The 22,627-nt window shown below is 49.6% G+C and overlaps 1 protein-coding gene across 4 annotated transcripts in view; it reads right to left on the reverse strand.

Moving 5' to 3' along the window:
• CIZ1 (CDKN1A interacting zinc finger protein 1) overlaps positions 1-22,627 on the reverse strand; it is a 1,193,645-nt gene that overhangs the window by 847,554 nt on the left and 323,464 nt on the right. For all 4 annotated transcript variants that reach the window (XM_085614087.1, XM_085614089.1, XM_085614086.1 and 1 more), the window contains exon 6: positions 2,827-2,893. In XM_085614087.1, coding sequence (XP_085470213.1) covers positions 2,827-2,893 — 67 coding nt within the window. The remainder of the gene's footprint in view (positions 1-2,826; positions 2,894-22,627) is intronic.

The raw sequence follows: 22,627 nt of genomic DNA on the forward strand, positions 1-22,627 counted from the left end.
CCTGGACACCGTGGCTTTAAGACCTCCAGGAGCCCCTCTGCTCCCATCATGCACCACAGGTGACAGTTAGGTCAGTTCTTTTTTACGGTCTACTAACTTGAAGCAACCTGAGTATAAGATGCAAACACCACATTAACGTACTACCACTGCTCGTCCGGGGAGGCGGGAGGGTTGCTGATGACTTTGATGTGTATACCCCTGGATCGTCGAACTGGAATGTTCGGAACCGGAGCGCGAAGATTACATCCGAGCCCGATGGCGGAAAAAAACAATCTGAGGATGGAGCCGAAGCCCATGCGCAATACGGACCAAGGGAGGAGTCACCGACCTTGTGACTTCCAAAGACTTTCCAACAGGAAAAACAACTGCAAACATCCGGGCCCAACACCAGATGGCGATCTATGCAAAAGTGTGTGATCTGCAGCTCATAAGCCTCGAACAATATGTTTTTAAAAAAAACATTTAAGAAAATTGCTATTTAAAACAATCTGTTTAAGAATTATTCACAATCATCAGGGCATGACTCTCTCCAGAGCAGTGCTGGCTCTACAAGGCCCCCCCTGAAAAGCTGTGGCCCACTTTGCCCATGCTTTAAAATGTCTCTGCAGTGGAGCATCAGCTGCAATATCCGCTTTGCCCAGCCAGCTAGTTTGTGGGTGCATAAACAAATGCTTTTAACAAGCAACTAACTTCTCCTGTGGCGTCAATGGGATCTTTAGCATGGAGGCATTTAGTGCCGATGTTTTCACTGCCGGCTTCGTGCAAGGGTGGCTTCGGTGACAGGGTCTGTTTCGGTGCTGCTGTTAAGTTTGGTTCCAGAGTAGAGTAGACTGTCAGCTCTTAAGGGGGGCGCTGCTTCTGTAGCTGGAGAGGGGAGCATCATACTCTCCAAAGAATTTGGTTGGTGATGGCCATGACCCGGAGGCAGTGGTGCACTAGCAGACTGTTATTAAGCCTCTGGGATCTACGCCAGACGCACACTGGAGTGGTCATCTGTCTGTCCACGTGGTTGCTGTGTGGCCATGGGTTGGTGCCTACCATGCTCATAGTCTAGGTCTTCCAGGATTGTGGAGCTTTGGGGTTTTGTTGCTGTTCTTCCTCAGATTGAGAGTGTAAGCTTGCCTTCAAACTGTACTGGACCAGCTGGGTCTCTGATGGAAAGGCTTCTTCCTCCACCTCAGTGCTGCGTGCCCCCAAGATATTGGGGGTGCCAACAGCCCCCTGTCTCTGCATGCGCCAATGGGCTTATCTCCACTCGCGTTGGTACTGAAAAGCGACTTGAAGGTGGGGTAAGCCTGGCATGGGGTGTCGTCGTGCTCACAGAAAGGCGAAGATTACCGACTTGATGGTGGGATGCCCAGGGGAAATCAGAGTGGCACTGGGGGCAGTATTGGAGAATGCGCTTTCCTGACCTGGCTTTCTTGTTGACAGGGTACCAGAGAGGATTGAGGCCCCAGCAGAAAGGCACCAACACCTGTCTGGTTTTCGTGTTCAACGAAGAAGAAGCAGGATTGAGGATCTGTTAAGAGTTCTTCCATAAAATGTGAGTCGAGTGCTCAACTGGTCCCAGCGGAAAGCGATATTAGGAAACAGACACAGAGCCCAATCCGTACATGTCTGAACCCAATGGTGGAAAATAATCTAACAATGATGGTGGTGCCCAGGCGTACTGCCAGCTAAGAGAGGAGTCACTATACCTTGTAACTGTGAAGACTTCTCCGAAGAGAAACAAGTTGCAAACGTCGAGCCCAATACTACATGGCAGAAGTATGCAGAACATGTGTATCAACATCCACATATACTGCAGAGATACCTTTTTAGAAAAAACAGCGGGTGGTTGCAGAAACGAAACTATTTTCAGAACATTTATTTTTCAATCACATATTTCATAGCAAAGTGGTTGACAAGGGAAAAGGGAAATAGAAAAGTTTATTAAGCTATGATGTATAACACAGGGTTGGGAACTGTTGCTATACAATTGTCACCTGGAAACTGCAACACCAAAGGTACCACATATGCATGTCCAACAGGTGCAGCTCAGATCATACCTACTCTTTATCATGCCTCAAACTCAAGCTTGTTTTAAAAAGCCAGAAGGATGCAGGCAGTGGCCAGGGAAGGAAAATGAAAATAGAGCAGAAAGAGTAGCGTGGGCATAAATACAGGCTCTTCTAGCTCAATTACTCAGCAGACTGCCTCAGCAGATAAAATCAGGATGACACAGATTAGCCAAGACAGGGAAGGCCAGCACTTGTGACAAGAACAGTTGGTACAAACCAGAAATGAGAGAATGAATAAATATACAAGGTTTCCTGGATATACTTGGAATAGACCATGGGGATTTTCATAAAACCTTTGTGATGGTGAAAAGCTACATCTGCTCCCACAGCTCTGCTGGAAGGGCCTTTGATCACCAATTGACAGACGTGTGTTGCATTTTATAGAGAGTTGTCAAAAAGCTGAGTTTTCGGGTCCCGAGGCTGCAGGATTTACTGCAGTGGGGAAGTGAACGTTGGAGACGGCAGCACTAGCCCTTTGACAACATGAACATTCATTTCCACTTCAGGGAAGAAATGTGGTGGTGATGGCTACACTGTCGCACAGAAGAGCAAGAGCCAAACTGTAAGTTGTATTCATGACTAGGGAGAATAGAGGGAAGCTTATACATACCCTGATCATCTACTTACAAATCTATCACAGAGAAATCCTTCAGTTTAACATAAGGAACACAAAACGCACAAACCAAGAGAGGCGCCCAATCTCTTGCTACACTACCACTGCAAAGCACAGGGCTGGAAGGAAAATGGTGATCAGTAGAACCAATACCTCTTCAGCCTCTTCGCCAAGGGCTCCGGCCCATCTTCACATGTAGATTCCGCTTTGTTTTCTGGTTCTAAAAAACAGATCATATATCATATCATAAAGAACATAAAAGAAAAGCTGAAAAAGCAGAACAATTGTAATGAGCGAGGAAGTACAGCTTGAGAAGTACATAGTAGGTCAAGTGAAATCAGAAACAAGCTTTGTACCTTTCTTTTTTTAAATTTAGACGTACATAAATATAGTAACGCACATTTACAAGAAATACATAATTTGATAAAATAATGAATACAATAGGTCTACTTTGTCTTATGCCTCAAGTCAAGCTAAACATCACTAAAGTGCACAAAGTGAAAAAACCTAATGTTACTTCTCAAACCGCACAAGTACATAATTCATTAATGAAATCATTCTGACACATCTACATATCAAGAAATAAGAGGACATAAACTAATGGATGCTAAAATAATAACATGCAATAGTGCTTTTGAGTTCGACAAGCCTGCTTCGTACAGAATTCTTCACACTGCCATCACCTGCACAGTTTCTTAAGCCAATCCTTGGATGCTGGCATGAACTGGGTCCTCCGATTGTGTAATATTAATGAGCGTGCCGCCAGCACTGAAGTATAAATCAAATGTTGGCATCTCCAGGCTATTCTCTGAATTGGTAATTGTGAGAAGTTGGCCTGATGTATGATGTCACTAGTTCTAGTGTACACCTTATATCAGTCCAAATCCCCTTATGGTGATTGGTTGTAAAGTCAACCTTATAGACCAGCTATCCTAGTGGTAGCATGGACAAGAGCAGTCTTAGGCTAAACTCTGAATGGCATGTGAAGCCAGCTGTGATACCATATATAATCCCTTGAATACCAAATGAAAGGACACCACAACAGATATATATATAAAATAAAGTGTATTTATTCTAGTCAAACCCTCAGCACTCTTTATGAGATTAGAGGTAAGTACAACACAGTCTTATTTAAGCATACATTAAGTCACACAGGTAAGTAATACAGTTAGGCCCTAGGGGCCACGCAAACCATATACTAAGTAAGTGGTATAAGAACCACTGTCACGGAAATAGAATAGGCCTAGGCCTAGGGAATCGCTGGGGCTACACTACACTAGCGTTAGTTAGGAAGTGGGAGGCCCACGGGATTCGTGTGCAGAGTGGAAACACTCACGCGTAATGCGTAAAAGTCAATAGCAATAGTACAGTTTAGAAAACGGTAGATTTAGGACACTTCCGGAGTAGCTAGGAAGTTGAGACTTGAAAACTAGACACTAGGATAGTCACTATCCTGATGAGCACCGGAGTACCCAAGTTACCTAGCCCACAGGCTGCGGGTGCATAGGGGTGAAGATGCGTCGTTTTCGTCGTCGACTCCTATGGATGCCTGAAGAAAGATGCTGACAGGCAGTCAGTGAAGAGTGTCCGGTGGATCCCAAGGCTGGGATCAAGAAGAGAAGAAACCTGCAAGCAGAAGGGACAGAGTCAAGGTCACTAGCCAGTGACCACGTGGAACCAGGAAGGAACCAGGCGATGTCGTGAAGATTGCAGGTGAAGGTGAAGCTTGTCGCTGCAGCCAGGAGGACCAGGAAGCGTCGAGGACGACCAGGACCAGGAGGCGAGCTGTCCCACGAAGGCTCTTGCTGTCGGCGGCGTCGAAGTTGGACTAGGACTCACCAAGCCTTGGCAAGCGGAACCCACGAAGAACGGAGGACTTGCTTCTGGTGCAGACCAGGAAGGTCTGGGGTGCTTCTTCTTTGCAGAGAAGCGGGAGCCAGTCTGGAGGAGCCAAACCAGCGCAGAAGATTTCAGGGAGCGTCGTCACAAAGGCCACCAGCCAGCGGGCAAGCAACCGGACAGACGCGGCAAGCAGGAAAATGCAGAAGGGCCCCACGCAGGACTCGCGGAGTGTGGGGGGCTGATCTTCGGTGCAGATGGTGCTTGGGGTTGGGGCTTCTCAATCCCCGGTGCACAACTTCGAGGGTGCCTCAGAAGCTGTGCTTTAAGTTACTAGCCACTTTTTCCAGGTAGCCGGTCCCACGTCGCTCGTCGCCTCCACGGATCTCAGCTTTGCTGTGGATGTGGATCAGGGTCGGAGAAGTCTGGAAGTCAAGGCTCTGGTCGGGCTCTGCAGTCGGTTCCTCGTAGAACGTGGGCAAAGCAAAGGGTAGTCTCTTGATGGTGCCTGTTTGCACAGGGTAGCCACTCCTTGGCTACAAGGGAGATTCTTCAGTCTTCTTCTTTCGTCGAATGTCGAAGGTCCAGAGTTTCTGTTCAGTTTTGCAGGTTCAGGATAATCTAAAGTCTTGAGGCCCAACTCCCACTCTTATACTAATCTGGGGGGCTGGGATACCTGCTAGGTCACGCCTTATGGGTGGGACCTGGGAGGGGGTGGTTACACCCACTTCCCTTTGTCCAGTTTCGCGCCAGAGCTGGGGCTGGAGTGCCCCAGCGCCGGTTTGAACTGGACTATGCAAGGAACACCTTGTGTGCCCCAGGCATGTCTCATTCCTTTCAGCCCACCCTGCCCCAATACACTAAAGGCTGTCTGGGGAGGTGCTAGCACCTCCCCAAGCAGGAACCCTATTGTCCAGGCCTCCCTGGCTGGGATCACTCCCAGCAGCAGGAGGTCAGACTTGTGTCTGTGGCAGCAGCATCCATTTTGTGATGCTGAGGCTTTGGTTAGAGTTAAACAGCAAAGTAGGATTTTAACATGTCTCTCCCTCTAGAAGGGAGGAATAATATCCTCATCACCAGAAATGGTATGGGGGTATTATTCCAAAGTGTTAGACACCTTACACGACATGTTTTGATAAAGCCAAACCATAGTTACCATAACCGTTTAAGATTATAAGGCACTTTAAGAGTATATGGTAGGCTATATCATAGAACAGCTATAAGGACATGGTTCCGAAAGCTGCAGACAGGCTCAGCTCATGCTAGAGCACCATCTCACATGTTACCAAGCACTCTGCCTCCAGGATTGTTAAGGCCTGCCATAGGAGTGACTGATAGGTACACATGTGTCTATATATAAGGGTAGATATAGGCATACTATATCTAAGCAAGGGGTGATTACACGACCTTGCCCCAGCTGAGTGATCAGCCAGTTGTGTCTGATTGGAAGGCCAGACCAGGGGTGGCATAATACATGCTGCAGCCCCTGGGAGGCCTAGGGTACACCTATGCCCTGGGTACCTAGGGTACACTGTACAGGGTCCAATAAGGTGATCCTTACCAATTGGTTATGTACCTAGGGTACATGGAGTCCATTTTAAAGAGAGAGCAGACAGCCTGAGACCCTGAATGGCAGGATCTCAGGCCAACTAAGTCGAAAAACCAGCTAGACACTAGGCAAAAAGTTGGGGGTAACCATAGTCAGATATCCACCTTCCTACAGTAATAGCCCAAACAAAATATCAATCAGATTTCGAGGAATTTGAATTGAAAGAATACTTCAAAGATATTCAATTATGGAGTACTAAAGACTGGATAAACCAGGACAGACCTATATGATATGGGACCAATTTGCGCCTTTGGTGGCCTAACACCTAAAACAATTGAGCTTTCTGGGTGGATTTTAATTGAATAAATTGTTGAACAATACATCAACCTCTTGAAATAAAATTGGATTTTTAAAAACTTGGCACTTAGTACAGAAAAGGGAAATACATTAACTTTGCTCTATCTTTCTGATGACACAATATTAGTGGAAATTTTGAGAAATAAAATTATTTGCTTGACTGTCATCAGATATTGTTTCCAGTTCCCTGCTTTTTTTATTACAGATTTTTCAATTAAGTTAGATTCTTACTCCCTTTGGTCGAATATCAGCTCAAGAGGAATCGTACTGAGTAAGGTAAATAACAGTGGAAGACCATTGGAGCAAATTTTTATTCATCCTTATTGCTGTCTATGCTTCTTCCCAAATCTTCCATTTATTTCCAGCTGAAAAAAACCAAAGTTACTTTGGAGAAGGCATTTAATTTTCATTTAGCTAATACTGTTCTATAAAAACTAATCTTGATTTTTAAAACTCTCTAGGCGAGACACATTGAAGTATGAATTGCGAAATTTTTATAAAACTGGGCTTTCTTTTCAGAAATTACTGAATTACTTTAGTGTACTTTTTTCCTGTGATTTTCTTAACCTCAAAATAAGCTTTATGTTACTATCCTTTAACATAATCTCCATTACTTCATTTTCATAATATGGATTCAGATATTGCACTGTTTTGAATCTGGTCAAATATTGTGCAAAATATGCATAGTGCACAAGTTACTCACCTCCGGTAACGATGTATCTGGTAGAGACGATTCTAGCCACATATTCCTTAGCGTAGAATTATCCCCAGGCGTGAGACTGGACCCGGAAAATTTTCTTGCCACAGCATCTCTGCGCGCCGGGAGGGTGGCACCATGCGACTCCGCCCCGACGTCATCCGCGGGCGTGACGTCTGCGAGGTCACATAAGCCCCACCCCGGTACGCTAACGTCAGTTTGCTTTGGAGAACTTTTCCGCGCCACAACCGGAGCCATCACAACAAAACTGAGGAGAGCATGGGAAAAGTGTGCAAAAAAAATCAGAGAAACAAAACGGAGAGAAACAAAGGGTGAGGAACAGCACCAGTTGGCACCAAGGTACCAGAAGGCCATAGCAGCGAAGCCATAGCAGGGAAAGAGCAGAGCACCACTCTGAGGAACCGTGCAAGCCAAGGCGATAGCCATCTTGGAGGCACAAGTATGTGAAAGCGTCGTAAAAGAAGGAGAGAGAGAGAGTCTGCAACCACAAACCACACAGTGAAGAGCCACAAGCCCGGAACAGAGGAGCAACAGCAATCCACCCCCAGACTACACTGCCAAGGAGGGCCATATCCCCTGAAAGGAGCAGGAGGCCAAGGACAGGCAAAAGAATCCCCAACGCAGAATACCAGAAGGGGATCAGAAACTCCAAACAAACAGAGGGAAAAAAGAGCAAAAGAAGGCCCCTACACTGGAGAGAAACCAGCTGGAGGGAAGCAAAGGCATGCAGAAACCAACCATCCCTGTATCAAAAGAAACAAGCATTTGCAATGCAATAGGTCTCGCATTTATAAGAGTTTGAGCTATTGGCATTGTAAAATTACAATGCCTTTTATTTATGTTTTGGTTTTCAAACAAATAAAAGGCATTGTCATTTACAATGTCAGTGGCATAAACTTGCATAAAAGCAGTGTGTGGAGTGCAGCAGTGTGCGGCGTGCAGCAGTGTGTGGCGTGTAGCAGTGTGCGGCGTGCAGCATTGTGTGGCGTGCAGCAGTGTGAGGCGTGCAGCAGTGTGCGGCGTGCAGCAGTGTGAGGCATGCAGCAGTGTGTGGCATGCAGCAGTGTGTGGCGTGCAGCAGTGTGAGGCGCGCAGCAGTGTGAGGCGTGCAGCAGTGTGAGGCGTGCAGCAGTGTTTCGTGTAGCAGTGTGAGGCGTGCAGCAGTGTGCGGCGTGCAGCAGTGTGTAATGCAGCAGTGTGAGGCGTGCAGCAGTGTGTGGCGTGCAGCAGTGTGTGGCGTGCAGCAGTGTGTGGCGTGCAGCAGTGTGTGGCGTGCAGCAGTGTGAGGCGTGTAGCAGTGTGAGGCGTGCAGCAGTGTGTGGCGTGCAGCAGTGTGTAATGCAGCAGTGTGTAATGCAGCAGTGTGTAATGCAGCAGTGTGTAATGCAGCAGTATGCGCAGCAGTATGCGGCGTGCGGCAGTGTGCGGCAGTGTGCACAAGAACAGCGGACATCAAAGGAAGGGTGGGAGGGAACGAGCATATGGGGTGTGAGTTATAAAGAAAGTTAATTGTTGTAAGAGGGGATGCAGGAAGTGAGGCCGAGCGCGCGCTGGCGAAAGCAGTCTGCTGCTTTCAAGTCCGTTGCCAGATGCCAGCTTCGCGCTTGAATGCCTCACATGCACTGGCCATAAACCGCATTCCTAAGGTCTTGTGCCCCTTACTAAATAGTAGATGGTGGCAAATGGAATGCGCATAACCGCCACCCGATCCGCCTGGGAAGCCTTTGGGAGCATTTTCTGAAGCCCCTACATAAGACTCGCTGAGCAATCGCTTACGCGATAGCCAGGCGAGAGCTCAAAAGGGGGATGGAACAATCAAGCAGAACCGGACAGCCTGACCGGAAGAAAGCGAAGAGGACACCCACAGAAGCCAAGCCACCCGGAGGGAGGCGAGTGCAGAAAACCAAGCTGAGGGTCCTCGCAGGACGGGGAAGAAGGGCGGGTCGTGAAGGAATCTGCGGCTAGAATCGTCTCTACCATATACATCGTTACCGGAGGTAAGTAACTTGTACATCTGATAGAGACTACTAGCCGCAGATTCCTTAACATAGAATAGATACCCTAGCCATACCCAGAAGGGAGAAGGGTCTACGAGAGAGCCTCCCCAACAGGCGAAACACAGGGCCCCAGCAGGGGACATGCCACATGAACCAGAAGGGAAGGCCAGGAGATCCCAAGCCCAACTATGGGAGAACTGCCCTAACACCCCACAGGGGCAGACATCGCCCGAAGAGCCTCAGGAACAAAAGAACTACCTCGAACCCCAGGGAGAAGAGGTAGAACCGGAGGCAGGGCCCGCCGTAAGAAGCACACACAGTGATAGGAAACAGCCGAACACACCTCGGCCGCAAGCAGCGGACAAGGCAGGAATGGCCCCACCGCCAATAGCGCAGGCGTAAGAAGAAAGGTACAGGTGCACAAAGGCCCAGCGGAACCAGAGGCAGGGGCATAAGGGAACACATCAAAGGCCACGATGGTGGACCAGAACAAGCAGGCATGCCCAGCAACACCATGGAGCAGTGCACCAGAACAAGCCAGGCGCAAGCCGAAGGCAGAGGCCAGGGAGGGCCAGGACACACCCCAAAGGAGGGGCCGGTCCAGAAACACATACCGACCCACGAAAGAAGTGGGACCAGGCAGAAGAGAAAGAGAGAGAGAGACACGAGGACGGGCCCAAGCCATCAACCAGAACACAGAAAGCCTAGGAAAGCCAGTCCCTCTGGAACACCAGACAGAGGACCAGGCCGAAACGACAGACAGAAGGGCGGAATCACCACAACACGATGCCACAGACAGCCGGCCAGACCGGTCTAGTGACGTAGCGAACATGGAGAAGGACAGACCTGGGCGCAACGCAAGCTGCGCCAAGACAATTGTCAAAGAGACGGCACCGGCGATATACCGTGACGCCAAGGAGAGCAAGGAACCCGAAAGGGTGACCACACCTCCCCAACACATGACAGAGCTATGTAATAGCTACAAGCATCCCACATAGGGCATGCTATGTCCCAAGAAAATATGGGAACACCTCTTAGGTAGAACCGCAGACGGCTTGCCAAGCAGCCAATAAAGAAGACACAGAAGGCCCAATCTCAGGACCTACACGGGCTTACCAACAGCCAAAACCACAAGTCAAACAAGCATTTGCAATGCAATAGGTCTCGCTTTTATGCGAGTTTAAGTTATTGGCATTGTAAATGACAAAGCCTTTTATTTACCAAAACATGAATAAAAGACATTGTCATTCAAAATGCCACTAGCTCAAACTCGCATAAATGCGAGACCTATTGCATTGCAAATGCTTGTTTTTTTAAGTCCATTAAAAAGCAAGCATATGCCTGGCCATGTGATAATGCAGGTAAAGAAAGGCATGCACACAGCCTATTTGCATGCGTTAGCACATTCTGGTCTGAGATATGAACATATAGGTCCCTAGTTTGACACACGAATAATAGCACAGACTAAAGCATTTAAAATAAGCAGTATAGTGCGGGAGAGCTCCAAAGGCGCACGTTTTTACAGAAGAGAAGGGGGAGCGCAGGAGGAGAGGGGTGGGAGTGAGTTTCACGCAAACTCCAATTTGTTGGCGGCATCCGCTTGTGCACAAATGGAAATTAAAGAAAAGGTCCATTTTTATGATCTGCTAGGAGACTAGGGGAGCGAGGAAGCTGCTGAATGCAAGTCACCCCAGCCCTTGTAGCAGTACGAGTGACAAAGGTCCGAGGCAGACTTACCTCCTATCACTGGCCACAGCTGCACTTGTGAAAGGCAAGAGCCAATGAAGCCTCTTAGAAAGTACTTCACATGCTTTCAATCCAAAACACACAAAAAGGGGCGGCTCTATATTTCTGAACTAACAAACACTGTTCAGCAGCTCAGCACGGCAGAGTAGTCTCCGGGCTCTCTGCAAGTGAGTGGCCCGCAGACATGACGAGGCAGCGGCCACACCACAAAGGGGTGATAGGCTGGGCCCTAGAGACGCCAGCAGCATGGCAGGGAGCTGCAGGGTTCTCAAAAAGTGAAACGAGTGGCCCGCTGAGACCGTGAGGGTGGCAGCAGCATAGAAGAGAAGGGCAGAAAACCAGATCTTCGCCTGGTGCCACCACATAGGGAGCTCAACACTGCGCCTCAGCAGGAAAAGAACCGCACATTTTATAACGGTTTTTTAAAGCCTTTGTATGCAGACTGCTAGCCAATCACGGATTTTTCATCCTGCTCTTCCAAATTCGTATCTTCTGTTCATATTCAGAATCCAAAGGCTGCTAAACCAGTATTTGTATTTCAAGGGCAGCAGGCAACTCGTAGAATAAGGCAGCTTATTTTTACACAAAGATTTAAATAGATTCATTCTGAACGGCAGCCACGGAAAAAGCAGAGGTACTACTACAGTGTTACAATTATTGAAACTTTCAAACGCAGATATTTCAGAAAGAGAGAGCGAAAGTAAAACTAAATTTCGCACCACTGTCCCTACGCACAGGTACCCCCAAAACCTTGTCTGAAAAGAATACTTTCTCCGTTCCGAAATGGGTGCCCGTGTGGCTTAAACATGTCTACTGTCACTTCCAGTGACCCTTCGGGCCTGTGATCCAGATGCGAGCAGCCAGGGGTCCTTCTCACCCCAGCCTAAGAGAGGAGACTGCATACGATGCTGGGAGGAGAGTGCCAGGGCAGCACTTATATGACAAATTGTCACATTCTATCTGCGTCACACACTCGCCTCACTGCCTCTTCTCTGAGCCCCGTGCGAGCTCCCAAGGCATGAATGTCCCACATCAAGCACAGAAGGAAGATGTTACACAAAATCAAGGCAGCCCGCCGAGAAGCAGATCCGCACGGGGCGTTAACAAGGTATTAATTCTCAGCGAAAGAGGTTTAATGTGCTGCACGTCTGGGGAGCTGGGAGAGCCGTTTACAACTAATACCTAATGCGTTACGGAAGGGGGGGGGAATAGGTATCGGGAGATAACTGCACATCATTTTAGGGCTGAGTTAGCAGGGCAGAGGGGCGGGGACATAACGAGCCTGAGGGCAGCGCATTCTGATAATTCCCTCTGGAATGTTCATTAGATTCCAACATAATCAGTAGGCGGCCCGGTAAGTGAAAACGGCATAAGATATAAGATCAGTAGGCGGAGCAGAGGGTTAGAAAACTCATTCTGTGAAGGCACACATCAAAGACTAACATTCAAAGATTTGTGAAACTGAAAGCAACATGTGAATCCCAAAGCATATATCCAACAAGCGCTTTGTAAACAAGAAAGAAACAAGAAAGCACCGAGATGAGGCAGAGGCGTAGTTTTAATGTTGTATGGCGCGCTGAGAGTTAAACAAAGAGGAGCGGGGCGAGGGAGCGCCGCAGCAAAGCAAACGCGTGCTAATTAGGAACACATGTTTAGTATTAGGTCTCAGATGTCGCTGCTGCCTGTAACAGACACCACTGGGAAATGGGCGGTTACATTTCTAAAGAAGCTGGGACATGCATACGCCTTTCACCCATGGCGTGCTGCCTTTTTTACAAAGACGCACGCAAAAGCCAATAGCAGTGGACGAAAACAAAAGCACACGCACGAGCGTGTGGTCAGTTTTCAGAACCCCCTACATGAGGTCTCTCGCTGCGCGATCAGTGCTACGCAATTCAACGCTAGGCGCGAGACCTAAAAAGGGAGCTGAACCAACAGCACCGAAGAGCCAACCGAAGGACCCTGAAGGCACACCATCCACACAGAACACACAACAGGGGCTACCGAACACTAGACCCCAGAAAACAATGGGAGAACACCTCCCAAAACACAGCAGAGGACCGACATCCAGGTTTACTGAGGAGGAGGGGAGGAGGAGGATGAAGCCCCGCAAGGAACCGCTGAATGGCAGAATCCGCAGGGGCGTGAAACAAAAGAGTGCCATCGAAAGGGAGGTCAACCAGACGCTCCCTAACATTCTCAGGGAAAACACTATCCCTCAGCCAAGCATGGCGACGGAGGGCTACTGAAGAAGCCATATTGCGACCAAGAGCCTCAGAGACATCTAGAGCCGAGCGAAGAATAAACGCGGCCAGCTCCCAGCCATCCAACACACGGTGCCGCAGATCAGCGCCGGCACCCTCCTGAGAAGCACAAGACAGAAGGGACTCAGTGAAATCCCACAAGCTGGAAGTGGCTCTGGCCAACACACAAAGCGTGTTGAGCGCCCGCAAGGCAGCACTGGAGGAAGCGAAGATGTTACGCCCCCATGAATCTAACCACCGGGCCTCCCGTGACGGAGGTGACAACACCGATGGCAAGGAGGGAAAGGCAGTCTGCAGAAGAGGGCCCCTGGTAGAAGGGTGGAAGGAAAGGCGGACAGGATCATGCGGAGCAGGACGGTGGCGGTGCAGGAGCGACTGGGGCACTGGGTCCCCTGTGGCAGGACGCCCCCAGGCCCCCAAGTGAGAATTATGGAGCAAAGCTTCGAAGGGAAGAAGCAGCTCCCGTCCACCAGAGCCCTGATGGAGAACCTCAAGCAAATGATCCGGGGGGAAATGTACAGCCGTCTCGCCCATGCACAAAATTCCCATGGCCGTGGAGACAGCCCTGGCGAAGGCAGCACTCGCCTCCGTAGGGCAACGTGGTGGGGAGAGCAATTCCTCCGTGGGCGACGGCTATAAGCTAAGCTGGCCATCCCCCAGCCCAACCGGAGAAAGAAAAGGCCAAGCTCGGAACGGGAAAAGGTTGACAACCTCCACCACCACCTGCGCAGCGGGAGAATGGGGCAGGATCGGAGCCGGGGCGGCTAAAGAACGGCGCCGAAAAGGTGCCGACTCGACTTCCGACGAGGGAGCCGCCTGCGTGGAGAGACGAGGGGGACCCGGGGACGCGCCCCGGCCCCTAGCCAGCCCCTGTGGCGGCACCAGGGCCGTCGACTGCCGGTGCCTGAGTGGCGGCAGCTCGGCCTCGGACAAGGCCGCCGCCTACCCAGAGGACCGAGGGGGACTCGGGGACGAGCCACGAGTCCCGACAACCTCCCATGACACCACAGGGACCCCATGGGGTTTCCGGCGAGGCAGAGGCGCCGTGAGCCGAAGGGGGGAACCCCATAGGGCCGCACCCCGACGACACCACATCTCCAAGACCTAAAGCCGAACCTGTCAGGACCGGAGCCGCCAGCGACTACGCAGAAGGTCCCGCACATGGCAAGGTATCCGCGGACGTCCCAGGAAGAGGAGGAGTAGCCAAGGAGGCCTTCAGCCAAGGAGGCCTTCAGGGCCGCAGCATAGGCCTCCATTTGGACTCTGGTCGCCCCCATGCCGGGAAACGGCGGGTAGGGTGGCGACGCGCGAGGCCGCACAACCCACGGAGAACCCGCACCCCCCACAGGGCGGGGACCGGGCCTCAGCGACAAGTTGCAACACTTACCAATGGGCAAGCAACGTCCTTGCGGCCTCCGAGAGGGACGATGTCAGAGACGGAAGCGGCAGTTCTTGAACCCTTCCGCGGGGGACGGACGCGGTGACCACGCCGACCTGGACATGCAGGCCGAAAGGAGTTTCAACCGGCGCTCCCGCCGGGACTTCGGCTTCATCTGCTGACAAGCCTCGCAGTCCGTGGAGTCATGGTGCTCACCCAAACACCACATACAAATGGGGTGAGGGTCCGTCGCCGACATCTGGCAGGCGCAAGATGAGCACGTCTTGAAGCCCGAAGGCATTCGCACACTGTTCCCAAAAGGAAACGCAAAGCGTGAAAAGAAGGCCTGAAAACAGGCCAGGGACACGATCCGGATCCACGTGGCACGCGGAAAAGAAGGAAACTGGCGACGGGGTGGGGCTTATGTGACCTCGCCGATGTCACGCCCGTGGAGGACGTCGGGGGGAGTTGCGTGGTGCCGCCCCCTGCCGCACAGAGATGCTGGGGCAAGAACATTTTCCGGGTCCAGTCTCACGCCTGGGGATAATTCTACATTAAGAAATCTGCGACTAGTAGTCTCTATCAGATACTAGGATTTAACATTTGGTAGTGCTATTCCTCCTTCTGCGATGGAACAGTATAACCTGCTTAGTACCAACCTAGGGCTGGAGTTTTGCCCTGAAAATTATGACCTCAAAGAGTCTATTTTCCTAAATAAAACAAGGCTGATTTATTTTAAATTTTAAACACAGGGAGACTTATGTACCTGCAATTACAGTTCCCTAATGCTGGTATTATTTACAGATTGACATGTCTATATAGTTCCCACTACTCGAGTTTGGAGTGCCACAATAACATTAAAATAGCAGAACAACCCTAAACAGAGCCTGAATGGCTGAAAACAGTTACATAGCGCAATCATCTCATTTGAATATCCCATTTATTCAGTCAAGAGAACATAGAGAACACCACCCCCCCTGAGGCCACCATACCTCAGATTTCACAGAATGAAAGTGAAAGTATCTTACCTGGCAGTTAAGTCCCTATATGGGGGTGTTGTCGGATTGGATGAAAATATACCAACATACCTGCAAACATTGGTTTGTAGTGTGTAGTACTGTAGATTCAAATGCTTAGCATACTCCTGCCGTGTAGTGTTTGCAAGTTGTTTTTCTTCTAAGAAGTTTCTCAATTCACGGAATGTGCTATGATGCCTTCTCTTTATGTACACTACACATGGGCAATGACTATATATTAAATAGTTTTTCGCACAGCGAGTGGAAGGCTGTATAGAGTGCGAAAGAAAGATAGGGTGGAACAGTGCAATGCAAGTGTAATAAACGTGAGAAGGCATGCAAGAGGCACACATTCGTTGAGCAAGGGTGGGAGCATGTGAATCTAGATCACTGCACGCTAGGAACAGATGCTTACAGGGTAAGTAGCATTTCCCATTCATAGCAAGTATAAGTGTAGATAGTCATGCTGTGCACACATGGTTTAGGAGTACACTCCGAGCTGGGTGGTTAGTGTGGATGATGCGTATGTCTGGAATGATGCCTTTAACATAGCTTGGCCAAACAGAGCTTGCTGATGGGCCAAGATGTCCAGATAATAATGCTTATAAAAGTATGTAGGGATGACCAAGCAGCTGCTTTACAAATATCAGCTATGGTGAGGTGGCCTAAGAAGGCCACAGTAGCCCTATCTTTTCAAGTAGAGTGTGCCCATGGAGGAGCTTAGAGCACCCTCCATGCCTTAATGTAACACATCTGTAGGAAGTTGGCTATGCATATGGTATTACCACTAGGTGGTTATACAGTGCACAGGGTCCAGAGGTTCCACAGAGTGTACAGGGTTCAATGTAAAACCCAAAGTGCTCTATTAGTGGTAGCGTGGGTGAGCAGCCTTAGGCCTCACACACAAGAGTGGAAGACATTTGTTGCACAACAGTGATCGATAATTGACACAGGACTCAAGAAGGCGATTCAGATACATTTTAGAATGTATACTTTGTTCTTATTTTATTTTAAGACCTAGGTCTTTGCAATAAGGTAAAGTACATTTTTAATAAAAAATACTTTTCACGAACAAATCAAAACAAACTTTTCAACATAGTCCAATGTTATCCTATGGGGAAAACAATAACGCGGTTAAACAGGTAATTACTGCACTTACAATCCCAGTCTTTGGAGCCAAAAGTCAGCACGGGCCAGGGGTCTGGTGAGTACCAAAACTGGGGCAGCCTTGTGCAGAGGTCACAATTGGAGTCCGGCCCAATGCTTTCCAGTGGAGCTAGGGGGCGCCTGGAGCCACACAGCTTGCAGGTAAGTAGATTGGTTGCAGGAGCAAAGCTTTGGGGGTTAGGTTAAGCACAAGAGGGCCACAAAGCAGCACCAAACATATACCACCAGCGGCACAGGGGCGGCCGGGTCCAGAGTGCCATTTCGACATTGGGCACCCAATGCGTTCCAATGAGGATTCTTCTTATGGCAAAGATGCTGCAGGTGTGGCACTGGAGGTTGCAAGAGGAAGACCAACGACACCAGAGGTAAGTTGGGATGTAGGGGGTCGTAGGGGCACCGTCTGTTCAGCTCACCAAGGCCAGGGGCTTCGGGTGTACGTGTGCCTTTCGACGTCAGAGTCTTCTTACTGGCACCGGTCACAGTAAGGGGCAGCCTCTGGCTTCACGCTGTAGACGCCGTCGTGGACATCAGGAGAGATCAGCCAACGCTGGACACAAGGTCAGGATCGCGGGGAGACTTTACTGCACAGGCGAACCACTCAGACTTGGGCCATGGGTGTCGGGTGCAGAGTGGGCAGGAGACACAGATCCGCCTGATTTCGGAGTCCTTGGAGTAGATTTCTTCAGGACAGGTCAGGTGTCCACGGAAGATTGGAGCCCCTTTCGAAGGCAGCAGTCCTCCCAGGAGTTTCAGAGGTCGCTGGCTGCAAGACAGGTCGCAGCTTCATAGAAGCTGGAGACAGGCCGGAAGAGCTGGAGCTAAGGCAGTCGTCGTCTTCAGTCTTCTCTGCAGGGTCGTCGTCTTTCTTCTTAGGTCGTTGCAGATCTGAGTACCAGGTCTGGGGGACCCACCTAAAAACTAAATTTAGGAGGCGTTTTCGGGGAGCAGCATGTAGGGCCAATGGGCACCTTACCTGGGGTGACAACACCCTCTATTATGCCACCTTCCTGTACGAGGGGAGCATAGATCTAGCCCTGATTGGAGGGATCGCCCCATCTTCAAGATGGCGGGGACTGAAATTTGTGCTTCGTCTCGCCCACCTTAGGGGTGGAGTTGGCAGATGTGGGCACACCTACTATAATTTTGAGTTTTTCCCGTCGGTTCTCCAACCCAAAGTGGGGATGTAAATCAGGGGCTGCCATCTACTACTAGCAGCAGAGGCCGGGGGTCGCATGACATAGGAAACATCTTCGAGCACTGGACCATCCTGGGGGAGGAGGAATGACACCTCTGCCCAGAAAGTGCATTGTTTCGCGGCCCAGAGAGCAGGGGCTGCCATCTGCTGCTGGCAGCAGAGGCCAGGGGGTAGCATTACAAAGGCAGCAGGCCTTTGAAGGTCCCCTCTTCGAGCACTGGACCATCCACGGGGAGGAGGAACGACACCTCCGCCCATGAAGTGCATTGTTTCTGGGCCCAGATTAGGGGCTCTCTGCCCAGGGGTCCAGAAACATGTCTGGTGGTGGCTGGCTGCTGTCAGTCGGTCAGAGAGCACAACAGGGGTGCCCTCTGAGTATATGGTGCAATAAATCCCAAACTGTCATCAGTGTGGGTTTATTAAGGGGAGTTGTTTGGTACCAAACACTCATGTGTTCAGTGAAGCCATCATGGTGCCGTGGAACTTGAGTTGTCGAGTTTCCAGCTCATGTACTCTCTATGGATTTACTGGCACTTAACAATATTATGAAATGGACCCCAATATTGCAGTGGCATATCTGCTCAGGCAGATATGCCCCACCATGTCTTAATGCAGCCGCAAGACTTGTAACCGGTTTGAGGAAATTTGACCACATTTCCCCACACCTGAAAGCATTAAACTGGTTACCTTACGAAGCCAGAATTCAACTTAAAATGGCATGTATTACACACAAAGCGCTCCACTACGGAACACCAAAATATTTGGCCGAGAAAATTTAACTATCGGGGGGAAACAGACCTGCCAGGAGTGCTAAGGAGGTGCTGCTGAGACCACCCATCTTCCGGAAGAAGAAAACATATGACAGAGCTTTCTCTGGAGCAGCCCCCAGAATTTGGAACTCACTCCCTCCAAACATTAGGAAAATTCCTAACACAGCACCATTCAAGAGGGAAGCGAAGATCTTCCTGATGAGTAAGTTCCTTTCGTAAATAAGACGGCTCATTACAGCACCGTAATATAGATGCTTTCACAACAGTCCTCCGGAATTTGTAAAGATAATCACATAACCGTCTACGATTCTATTCTTATCGAGGCGCACAGATGAAGAATGCTCAGAAAAAGACGCTTCGGATCATGTGTATCGGGAAATCCCAGTACACCTTGTACAACAAGCAGTTCCAATAGCTTGAATTGGAAAATTGAAGTTAATCATATTAGGGAAATAACAATATATATGTGATTTCTGACAACACACGGTAACCTAATCTTGTCATTGTATGTTTACTTGTTAAATACTGTATAGTTGCATACCTAAGATACCTCATAGCGCTGTAAATCGTACTGCCATTCATATTGTATTCGTATTCAACTTAGCTCATGTAATTGTGAAGCGCTCTGATACCCAAGGGTCACGGTCGCGCTATATAAAACTATATAAATAAATAAAAATAGTGCACCCTGCCTAAGGGCTGTGAGGCCTGCTAGAGGGGCCATTTACCTATGCCTTCAGGCAGTGCTAGTTGGCATGGCACCCAGGCAGGAAACAATGTTGGCTTTGTCCTTTTCTCCCTCACAGGGGCATGCAAGCTGCAAAGGCAGTGGCACAGTCCCAGTGAAGAGGGTCCAAGGAGACCTTCTTCAGCTACCAGGCCCTAGGTACTCAAGAGTACCATTTACTAGGGACTTATAGAGGGCAGGAGTGCCAATTCGGGATTTGCTTTTAGGCAAGAAGCACTGGCAAAAGGGACCTGGTTGACAGGGACCCTGTGCACTACATTTGAAACCACATCAAAACCAGGCAAAAGGTGGGGGAGGAGGGCTAACCATGCAATAGAGGCACTTTCTCACAACAACTGAATGCATTTGAGAATCCAACTTGCTTTGCTGCCGTAGGAGTCTGGCTTAGTATATGGTGAACACTTATTTAAGGGAAGCACCTTGCACCAATCTAAACAACCCTTACGGCGATTTTAGACAACCATAGAAAGCTCTTTACGTGGTAGCTGTGGAGAGCAGCCTTCAGACTTTTTCCAGAAGGAGTGTTAAGCAGCTTGTTTTACCAGAACTAATCATATTGTGTAGGTTAGATGAAAAAGAACCACACAGTGTAATTATAAAAATAGATCTATTTATTATACACACTCACTAACACATTGGTATATCTTCTACCCGGAGAAATCAAAACAATTACACACAATACTTCAAATGTAAACAGGTAAGTAAGCACAAATACAAAGTGGTCTCCAGGGGGAGACCAAACCATATGCTAAAGAAGTGAAATGAGAACTGCAACCGAAGTCGGGACTTATAACAGAAGACTCAGAAGAGCTGGAGACCCAAGGAACCACCCGAGGTAAGTACCCGAGAACGAGGCTATGTGCAGAGTGGAAACATAGCCGTGTACTCAATGAAAGTCAATAGGAAAGTCACGGTGGCAGTTTTCAAGAAGAAGGACCTTTCTCAGTGGACCCAGAAGAAACCCCATGGAAGACAGAAGGCTGGAGACCCACCCTAGTTGTGGATACCCTAGGAAATAGGATACCTACACCAGGGAAGCCAGGTGCATAAGTGCGAAGTGGCTTCAGATGACGCTGGTGAAGAAGATAAAGTGTCCGGTGAAACCCAAAGGTGGATTCACATTGAGAAGTACCTGCAAGCAGAGGAGACAGAGTCTATGTCACCCAGGAGTGACCAGGAGGCACAGAAGACGGATGCCCACCGATGTCGGGAGATGCAGGAGAGCAGATTATGACCTTGGAGCTGCAGCTGTGTGGACCAGGCGATGCTGTGGAAGATCAGGAGCTGTTCACCATCTGTCCTATGCCGGATGACGAGAGCTGAAGAGTCAGTGTCCGTCGAGAGCACCAACAAGCCTTGGCAACCGCAAACAACGTGACAAGCAAAAAAGGTGCAGAGGTAGGACCAGCAAGGTCCAAGTGACTCACCACAAGCAGGGGAGTTGGCATATGCCCAAGCATTCAAGGGAGCCCACCGGAATCAAAGATGTCCCTTGAAAAGGACCCAAAGATCACTTGAGAAATGAGTCGCCAGCCTAGGCAACGGCCAGCTGACGCGACGCACAGGGGCTCGGTTCCAGCGGTGCCGATGAGGGATACTGGCCACAGGCGTGTCTGAAGACAGTGCAGGCCTCGATGGGGCTATAGAACCGCCGCCTGTGTTCTGGGGCGTAACACAGGCCAACGCAGCCCCCGCGTTGCGGCGGGCCCGCGCTCCAGGGACCCCGCGGGTTCCCCCTCACTCAGACTCAGCAGTGGAGCCTAGCAAGGGCAAGCCTCTTCATCATGATGGTGTGCACTGCGCAGTACGCCCCCCTTAATAAATTAAATGGTGCGCAGGGCCGAGCACCGGCGGGGCCTCAGAGGCTCTTGAAAATGGTGCACAAGTTCAAGTGCGCAAGGCCCCGGCCGGGCCTCTGAGGCTCTCATCAATTAAATGGAGGGCGCACGGCATGCAGTTTACTGTCTTGGCGTCTGTGCAGTCTTCAGGGTGGGTGAGGCTGGCCTGGTCAATTGTTATGCGCATTGCGGACTGGAGCACAATTCAAAGTGCATGTGACTTGACATGAGGCATCCGATCCCAGGCCAGGACCGTCCCAGCCACACCAGAGACTAAGAAGGTCCCGGGAGTCGGGACCCAGAACGTCCGTCACCGGCCACACCATAATTTAAATTATTGCTGCAGGCCAGGCCGCCCTCAGCCCTCCTCAGGTGAGTGAGTGAGTGAGTGAGTGAGTGAGTCTGTGTCTGTCCGAGGCAGCCGCACTGGAGTGGTCCGTGGGTGGTGGCTCAAAGCAACCCAGTGACACACTGCAAGCAGAGGAAGTCAAGAGGCTTCGGGGAACTATAGAAATGAATACATTGGGGCCAGATTTTGGGATCTAATTTAACCCTGGAGCTCGCATGTACATTCAATGACAGCTGAGATGGGCGTCCACAGTGTGTGGACTGCATGGAGCGGTGCTGTGGTTTAGCCGGCACATTGTTTTGGAGGACAGTTAATGCCAGGACACATATTTGGTGAGATTAACCTTCTGCAGCATGGCCTTTGGTTACCGGCAGTCATTGGATTTGTGCACATCCTCTCCACTGGCTCAGCTTGTCTGAACCGGTTTCAAATTGTGTGATCTCGAGTGAATCTTTATTTCACTATGCCTAGATTCCGTAACTGACAACAATTTAGAGCTTCTATAAACAATGCACTTTGCAAACAGTGCCATGCATATTGCAAACCAATCATTGATTCATTATGGATAACAGCAAGAACCGCTAGGAAGCACACCTCTCCTTCGAGTGCTTGAAGGGCCACGTCTCTTAGAAAGAACGATTGTTGCTGCAGCATGTTGCAAGGATGTTCTGGAAACTCACGGGCTGCAGGTGCCTTCAGCTCGAAGCCCAAAGACATATGGACAGATGAAAGGTCCTGCTTTGTGCTGAGGATAGAACTAAGGAACCAGACACCGCATAATGTCTCACCAACAGAACAATGTTTGCTGCTGACATCTGCTGTGATCTGCAGGCCATGAGTTTGAATGGTGACAAGGCCTCTGCATGCTTCTGACGTCAGTGAATTGAGTATCAATAAATTGGGAAAAAACAACAGTGCCTAAATGCCTGATTGTGGTATAAAGCGCATTTTTATAAAAATTCTATTATGCCGCACTGTGATTGTTGTGGCTGGTGACGGTGCACTGTTCCATCGAGTGTCAAA

This window comes from Triturus cristatus, chromosome 1_2 (genome assembly GCF_964204655.1).
Source record: "Triturus cristatus chromosome 1_2, aTriCri1.1, whole genome shotgun sequence".
Classification (NCBI taxonomy): Eukaryota; Metazoa; Chordata; class Amphibia; order Caudata; family Salamandridae; genus Triturus; species Triturus cristatus.